Source organism: Cetorhinus maximus, chromosome 12 (assembly GCF_964194155.1).
Source record: "Cetorhinus maximus chromosome 12, sCetMax3.hap1.1, whole genome shotgun sequence".
Lineage (NCBI taxonomy): Eukaryota > Metazoa > Chordata > Chondrichthyes > Lamniformes > Cetorhinidae > Cetorhinus > Cetorhinus maximus.
In genome coordinates, this window is record NC_135890.1 from 109844224 (window position 1) to 109853126 (window position 8903).

The window sequence follows — 8903 nt, forward strand, 5'->3', positions numbered from 1 at the left end:
GAGCTAAGAGGGGAAATTCTTTCACCCAGAGGTGGTGGGAGTCTGGAACTCACTGCCTGAAAGGGCGGTTGAGTCAGAAATTCTCATAACATTTAAGTAGTATTTAGATATTCACTTGCATTGCCATAGCCTCCAGGGCTATGGGCCAAGTGCTGGAAAATGGGATTAGTGCCATCAGATCTTTGTTGACCAACACAGACACGATGGGCCGAATGGCCTCCTTCCATGCTGTAAACGTCTATGAGTCTAGGTAACCTGAAATGAGGATTTAATGCATGAAAGAAATTATATCCAAATCAAAAGTTAAAATTCAACAGCATCAGCTTTTATGCAAAACTATCACCTGGGGGTGCTGCCCTTCCCAGTTTAGTTAACAATGTTTTGGCCAAGATTTTTAGCTATTAGTGAAATCGATAGTCACTCTGATATATTGGTGACATCACTGGAGTGATCTAGGTGAAAAGTGATTCATCCTTACAGCTTCAGTTAGGGTCATTTTTTTACTAAAAACATTATAAGTCAGACATTTTGAAATAAGCTAACCAGTATTTTTCAATGTAATAGGGAGCATTCTGAGCAACAAGCATTTCTCTCTGTCTTCTGGAAATATCAAATGGCTCAAGTTTGCAGTACTACACTTCTACCACCAGAGGTCCCAAGACAACAGTATCCAGTTGTGTGGGGTGGGTGGTGGAGGTACTAGCTAGCTGAGGCACAATGGGCTGTAGCCTGTCACGCCAACATTAAAACAGCCCAAGTATGTAAAGCTCTGATCATCTGACTCATGGGTTTACATTGCACACTCTGTTAAAGGGGTTATATCTTTGAGGGAGTAAAACGTTTGGCAATCATTCTCCATTTGCCAAACAATGCAACATGACAACTGGTTGGCTGCACTATGCAGCCCTGTATCATTTTATTCTACTACAAAAGGAAAGTTTTTAACCCAGCGTTCACTCAAGTAGAATGCAGAATTTAACCAGAAAGTAAATCGGAAAATAATTTACCAAAAGCTCTCTTTCTCCTCCTTCCTTAAAACTAAATGGTATTAAATACCCAAACTCACCGGATTCCACAGCGCAAGTTGTCTCTCGCTCATGCGGCTGAAGCCAGTGGTAAAGATATAGCCATTCGTCAAGAACACCGCTCTCATCGGCCTTGCTCCCTCGTGAGCTTTATCCTTCTCCTGGATTCATTCAATATTCAGGGAAGGAAGGAAAAATATTTTTAAAAGACTTTTCGTTTCAATGAAAAAGGAAGCAAAGAATTCCTTGCAGCATCAAACGCATTTAAAATCCATACGCCGTACACTCCTTCAACTGCACACTGAACAAAAATCTGTTAGCGGCCCCTGGTTTCCGGAACAGTGTAACCGATAAGAATGATTTCTCTCGTGGCTGCATCCACCCCTACCCCAACCCAGAGTATCTTTGGGCCGGTCTGTATATGCAGTGATTGCAGTGATGGAGACAACTTTCTCCTTTCCCATTCCCTCCCCCAATTATCTTCATATGAATTTATATTTAAACAAACTTCTTAAAAGTTGAATCAATGGCTACCAGTTTTTTTTTTGAAGAGTCCTTTACTTTATCTCAAAGTTCTTGGCTCATCATCTCTAACCTCAAATGGCACTCCCGCATCATCTCCATTACCAAAGCTGTCTTCAAAATCTGGCTTTTCCCCATGCTAAAGACGTCTAACATTTAAAGCCCACAGCCATTCATCTTTGCTGACTTCACATTCTCCTAGAACTTCACACTCCTGGACAGGGTACAAGAAAAAAAAAAGCTTATCTTGATTGGCAACCATTCTCTTACGTCAAACCTCCAAAAGCTTTCTTCCTGATTGTTACCTTGTTTTTTACTGAAACAATGCCACATTCAATGGCCCTCGAGGTCTTTTGCCATTCCAAATATTGCATCTCACGATGATGCCCTCTTTCCTCCTTACATTCTCATTGTATTGAAATCAAAGCTCATGCCATGTATTAAACTAACTCAAAATTATGGATTCCCAAAACCATGACCTCAAAACTATGAATTCTCCTTACATCTGTCAGTTTACCACTGATCTTCCAATCTTCAGATATTTAAAACACCCAGCTGACATTATTTCATGTAGGGCTGGAGGAGTTTACAGAGGCAGGGAAGGGCTGGGCCAGGGAGGAGTTTGAAAACAAGGATGAGAATCTTAAAAATTGAGACATTACTCAATCGGAGCCAGTGTTGGATGGCAAGCAAGCGCGATGGATGATTGGGATTCGGTGCCAGTTTGGACATGGGCAGCAGGGTTTTGGATGGGCTTAAGTTTATGGAGGGTGGAAGATGAGATTCAGGCCAGGAGTGCTCTAGGATAGTCAAATCTACAGGTAAAAAAGTCATGCATGAGGGTTCCAGCAACAGGTAAAGTTCAGTAAGGGCATAGTTGGACTGATGCTACAGAGATGGAAGTAGGTGGTCTTGGCAACAACGCGGATGTATGGTCGGACTGTCATCGCATCCTTCCTTATATCTTTCTCAACCTTGTCAATGTTCTGCACTAATCAGCTATAAAATGTTTTTCTTCCTCCATTCACTAAGAGTTAGTTTATTTTGATGTATTTCTTGTTAGAGATGTTTAGTTATTGCTTACATCAGGTTCAACTTGTGTTGTCTCAAATAATGGACCCCACAGGACTTTTACTAATGGAAATAAGAAAGCACTCACAGCAATAATTTCCTCTTTCCGTGGATCGATCACTCTCAGTTTCTTGTCCTTGCATGTTGTGCAGAGCAGGCTGCCATTCCGGTTCCAAGATGTGCTGAAGATCATATCTGGGTGCATCTCATCAAGCGTTATCATTGCCTCACCTGTTCCCACATTCCAGATGATGATTACATTGTCGCACCCTAAATAGTAAAGGACACAGATCTAATGAATTTAAAAAAACTTGAATTATATGGTACCTTTCTTGACATCAGTATGTCCCAAAGAGCTTAAACAAATGCTTGAGGAGGTACAACTAAGTACCAGTGTGGGTCAGGCCATCCCTGCAATTCAGTTTCATAATATAAACAACTTCAAAAACAAAATTCGCAGGAAAGTAACTGAGCACTTTTCAAAGTTGAATCAGTATTTTAATACCATACTTATTTCCCATTAGATTAACTGAATATGCGAAAAACTAGAACTGAAATGCATTCGTGTCTCTTTCCATAAGAACATACGAAATAGGAATAGGAGTAGACCTCCAGCCTGCTTCGCCATTCAATAAAATCATGGCTGATCGTCTTGTGCTGCGATTTCCACATTCCCACCTAAACACGATAACCTTTGATTCCCTTGCCTAACAAGATTCTACCTCTGCCTTAAAAATATTCAATGACCCCACTTCCACCACCTTCTGAGGCAGAAAGTTCCAGAGTCGCACAACCCTCAAAAATTTTCTCATCTCTGTCCTAAAAGGGCGACCCCTAATTTTAAGACCGTGCCCCCTAGTTCTGGACTTACCCACAAGAGGAAACATCCTTTCCACATCCACCTTGTCAAGGACATTCAGGATCTTGTATACCTCAATCAAATCACCCCTCATACTTCCAAACTCCAGTGGAAACAAGCCCAGTCTGTTCAACCTTTCCTCATAAGACAACCCACTCATTCCAGGTATCAATCTAGTAAACCTCCTTTGAACCATTTACATTTACATCCTTCCTTAAATAAGGAGGCCAAAACTGCACACAGTATTCAAGATGCTGTCTCACCAATGCCCTGTATAATTGAAGCATAGCATCCTTACTTTTACGTTCAATCCCTCTTGTAATAAAGGATAACAGTCCATTAGCTTCCTTAATTCCTTGCTGTACCTGCATACTAACTTTTTGTGACTCATGTACTAGAATACCTAGATCCCTCTGCACCTCAGAATTATGCAGTCGTTCTCCATTTAAGTAATTCCCTGCTTTTTTGTTCTTCCTGCCAAAGTGAACAACTTCACATTTTCCCACATTAAACTCCATTTTCCAGATCTTTGCCCACTCACTCAACCTATCTACATCCATCTGCAATCTCATGTCTTCATTTTCACAACATTTGCAATAAAATCACTTGAATCAGAGGTCTGATATATAAATTAGTCAACCTGGACACAGGGAGTTAAGACCAAGTACAGGCTGAAGGTAAAGCAGGATAACTAGACCAGCATGAACAGGCATCAACCAGTCCCTATTTTAAAGTCATACATTCTATACTGATTTTTAATTTTACATTATTTAAAAAATAGGTAACTTCGAACAAATGGGCAGCAGAGATGATCGGAGTGTAGGACTCTTTTTGAAGTGCAGCCTGAGGTGTTGGGCAACTCCAAACTGAGGTGCTACAACACTACAATGGCTGGAGAGTATAATTACAGGGTGACTTTTTTTATACAGGTAGTTCTGATTGTTGTAAATTCTTAAGTCCATATTCACTGAGAAGTTGACAAAAGTATTGCAACAAAACATGAAGTAAAGAGACAGGAAGAGTTCACAGGTGCAATTTTTAAAAAAATGATGCAAATCTCCACTGAAAGGCAAACCACCCATGCTAGAGGACAACTGATTTATAATGACAGGTGCATTATATATTGTGTTGTACAGGTAAGGAGTGTTGACAGTTTTGATGATTCTTTCCAAATACAGAAAGAGTGCTGCATTGTTACATATTCCTTTAACAACAGAAATTCTAACAGCAGCAGGTCAAACATCGGATTCTACCTGCTCCCCTTGTGGAGAAGTAATACAAATGGGCATGATCGGAGGTCATTTAGAGATTAATTGCCATTGCATGGGATCATTTGCCTGCTTTTATTAAAAAGCTCTTTTCCCTTTAAAAAGATGCTACATGTGCATTGGTAGGTTACTTACCTGCCCAGATGCGATTTGGCAGTGCTTCATGTCAGCCAATTGAGTGTGACAGTTTCAAACATATCAAAGGAAGTAGATCGAGAGTTGGATTTGGTCAGCCAAGATTGTATTCATGTGCACTGCTTTCAATGTATCATTTGTTACACTCTAACCATAAATAGTCATTTCATTGTTACTGGTGAAAGTTTGTTTTTCAGGGGAACTGTCTTAAGCTAAATTTTTTTAAATTGTGGACTAGAACATGGTTAAAATGGATTATTGTGTCTATAATTTATTACATGTTCCTTTTTGCTATGGCTTTTAGTTCAAAAGTTTTTTTTTAAAAAAGAAAAACACTCAAACAGAATTATTTATTTTAAAAATTCACTGGGTTTGACTTGCTCAAAGCCACATGCAAGATGTGAGGAAGCAAAGTATTTAAGCGTTCCGGTATTTGATTCAGTATTTTTGTTCTGAAAAGACTCTTGCTTCTATTCATTCGTGGTCACTTGTCTAGGGAATCCAGCAGCTGGTTAGTTGTCACCTTGTTTGACTGGTTTGCAATAAAATTGTTTATCATGACTTACCTAAAGGAAACAGTCTGTAGATCAAAAAAAAAGATAAAGTTTTCAGAATTGTCCACTTTGACAGTCAGGCTATGGCAGGAGAGAGTAGGGTAAAGGACTTTGTGGATAACCAGTTTACATGTAAACTTTGTGGAAGTGTATTCCAAGTTAAGAAAATACTAAAGCCACATGACATTTAGAAAAAAATTCTCATTATTGAAATGGGCTTGAAGTACTAGAGATAAATTAGGAAATTATAGATCTATTAGTCTAAAGTTTGCTGTAGGGATGTTATTAGAATCTTGTTCTTAGGGACAGGGTTATAAGCATTTGGACAAAAATGATCTGATGAGATTTGTAATAGCTAAGTCATCATTAATGAACCTAGTTGAATTTTATGAAGATGTAAAAAAAACAGTTAAGGGAGTGTCTATGAAGGTTATCTGTACGGACTTCAGAAGGTATTCAATAAGGTTCCACATAAGGCCTTGTTAAAAATGAGAGCGCATGAAATTGGAGGCAACCTGTTAGCTTTGAGGGGGAATTAATTAGGAGGCACAGATTAGGGACAACGGATATGTGCTCAAATTGACAGGATGTGATTTATGATGTCCTCAAGGACCTGTGCTGGGGTTTCAGTTTCTCCACTATTTGTAAACGACTTGGATGAAGAAATCGAGGCCTGTGTATCTCAAGTTTTCTGATGTTAAGTACAACAGCAAATAGAGGGAGCAGGAAGTTGCAGGGCATTGATAGATTGAGTGAGTGGTAGAAGGGAGTTTAATTTGGGAAAGTGTGCAGTCACCCACTTTGGCCCCATGAAAGTTGGATTAGTGTGTTTTCCTAATGGGAAAAAAATTAGGAACTGCTTATGAATATAAAGGTTTAAGTGCCCAAGCACTGAAATCATTAAGAGCCAATGGGCAGGTACAAACAAAATTCAAAAAGGCTAATGGAATTTTCTTTTTTCAAATCTCTAGGCAGCCAGAATACAAGTTACAGGTGTACAGAGCTTTGGTTAGGCCCCATCTAGAGTACAGCATCCAATTCTGGGTACCAGACCCAACCAAAGTGATACTGGCCACGAAGGGGTGCAGCACATCAGAATGCCACATCCAGAAGAGTTAATTTGCGAGCACAGGTTGCGTTGACTCAGTTTGTCCTCCCTTGAGTATAGGGGGTGATCTAAGAGGTATTTTGATTAAAGGATTTGATGGGGTAGAGAGAGTGTTTCCTCTATTTCCTCTTGCAGGAGAGTCCAGAACAAGGAGGTATAACCTTAAAATTAGAACCAGGGCATTCAGGGGAGGATGTCAGAAACACTTTCTCACACAAAAGGCAGTGGAAAATCTGGAACACACTCAGTTGTCTTCCCAACCCCTCCCTCCCTACCCAAAAAAAGCTGTTTATGCTGGAGGAGGTTTGGGGGGGGGGGGGGGGTCAACTGACAATTTAGAAACTGAGATTGATAAGATTTTTTTTTGTTAGGGGTGTTAAGGGTTACTGAACTAAGGCAGATGGATGGCCCTAAGTTACAGATCAGCTATGATCTAACTGAATGGCGGAACATGCTCGAGGGGCTGAATGGCCTATTCCTGCTCCTACGCACTGACAAGCAATCAAGGAGTAATTACTATAATCTACAGAAATCTGCTGTTTCTGTTCTCATTTTTGTTTAATTTGATCACCTAATAAACCCGACGTACTTTATGGCTCAAGATTATATGGTGTGTCAGTGTTACTTGTCAGTTGGAGAGACCAGAATTACGAGGCAGTTAATCAGCAGCATAAAGGTTTTATTGTTCAACCTGGGAACACTACATTATCAGATACTTTGTGCATGAGGTCATGCTACGGTTCAGAGGCAGTGAGGGCTTGCTTATGGGAACAACTGTTCGCACTGGTCACAAGCAGAGTAACTATAGAGAGCCTGGTGGTTCTTCATGAAACACAGGGGGACAAAAGTTCAGGCTCTTTGTGGTTGAAACAAGCTGATGTAAATGGGAATAAAAATGCTGGAAATCTAATAAATAACAATGCTAGAAATGTACGGCATCCAAAATCTTGGGTAAATATATTAAGTAGAGACCCTACTTGGAGTTAACAGGTGGTATTGATAAAAGGTTTCTGCTAGAAGCATTAAACTGCATTATTAATGCGAATTGGGAGTAATATGTTCAAAGGGCACTTGCAAGACAGAAAAGTGATGCACAAACAGTGAAGCTAGTTTAAAAGTCCCAGGTATAAAGCAGAGTCACAGTTTTATGGTTTTCCAAAATAATAATTAACTTTACTCTCATCAGAGGTTTGTTTTGCTTAAAAGGCAAAATAAAAAACCTAAATAAGTACATAAGGAGAAAGGAATAGAACAATATGCTGATATGAAGAAAGGAAAGAGGTTCAGAAGGAGTCTCATACGGAGCATCAACATCTGGCATTGACCAGTTCAGCTGAAGGGGCTGTTTCTGCTGTAAGTTCTTTGTAAAAAAAAAAAAATTGTTTCCTCAAATGGTAGCCCAAGCTTGGCATGATAAAACATTAATTCAGAGACATAACACTGCGTCTTCGTGAGTAAATGCATTGGGTTATGTAATATTGAGTCACAGGAATCAGGAAGGTTTCAGTTTTGATCTTTGATGCATGTTGACTTAGTGCTCGGCCAAGGTGGCAGTGGAGTTGCCAAAACTAGCCTGTCCCCCTTGAGGGGTGGCATGGGAAAGAATAATAGTGCATGACCGGTATTAAGACATGTACCCTCACAGTAAGACAGCTGCAGGCTTGGACAGGGGGAAGAGGGAGGTAAGGGTTGGCGAGATTAAGTAGGAAATAGTAACAGTGTCGGAGAGCCTGAGGCCTATTGAAGACAGGAAAGGAAATAAGTTCATAACACTCTCCATTAATTTGCTGAACTAGCTATAGATCCCCCAGGGTTCATACACTGCCTTCTGTTGAAGTGTCACCGAGAGGCAATGCACTGTTACACATCGGGAGTCAAAATTAAATCCTGAGATGTTATTAGAAAAATTATCACCATGCCAACTCATTCAAATCCAGTCAGAGCATAAACTAGGACTTTTGGGAGGTTGGTGTATGATTAGAAGTTCGGTCTTGATCACTTGTAACATTTTCATGTTATATAGGACTTGGTTCAGTTTTGAATTCTGCAACACAGGAACCTGAAGTGCATCAATTTCTCCTAATACCATCATCTCATTGTATTTGTGTACAAGCCAGCTTTGTGGTTCCATTTCGGCAGCTCAATCAACCTAGAACACATGTGAAACCCCTCTGGTAGAGACCTCAATTGAGAGAGTGGTTCACTAATCAGAGGAAAGCAGAGCTCAAGATGGAAAAGTTGTACTACCTCAGCACATTCTCCATTTTCATACTTAGCAAAATAAGGAAACAAGGTGAAACAATTTCCTGCCAAGCTGTCCTGCCAAGTGTGCAATCAATTAAAAGGACCCAATCAAAAAGC

General features: G+C 40.0%; 2 protein-coding genes across 9 annotated transcripts in view; one reads left to right on the forward strand and one right to left on the reverse strand.

Annotated features, from left to right (window-relative positions):
• The window catches only part of LOC144687853 (uncharacterized), a 251925-nt gene that overhangs the window by 216458 nt on the left and 26564 nt on the right, over positions 1 to 8903 (forward strand). The gene's annotated exons all lie outside the window — the stretch shown is intronic.
• The window catches only part of LOC144687851 (coronin-1C-like), a 181055-nt gene that overhangs the window by 32480 nt on the left and 139672 nt on the right, over positions 1 to 8903 (reverse strand). For all 8 annotated transcript variants that reach the window (XM_078554383.1, XM_078554389.1, XM_078554384.1 and 5 more), the window contains 2 exons: positions 2707 to 2888; positions 1067 to 1186 (listed from right to left, as the gene is read on the reverse strand). In XM_078554383.1, the coding sequence (XP_078410509.1) occupies positions 1067 to 1186; positions 2707 to 2888 (302 nt within the window). The remainder of the gene's footprint in view (positions 1 to 1066; positions 1187 to 2706; positions 2889 to 8903) is intronic.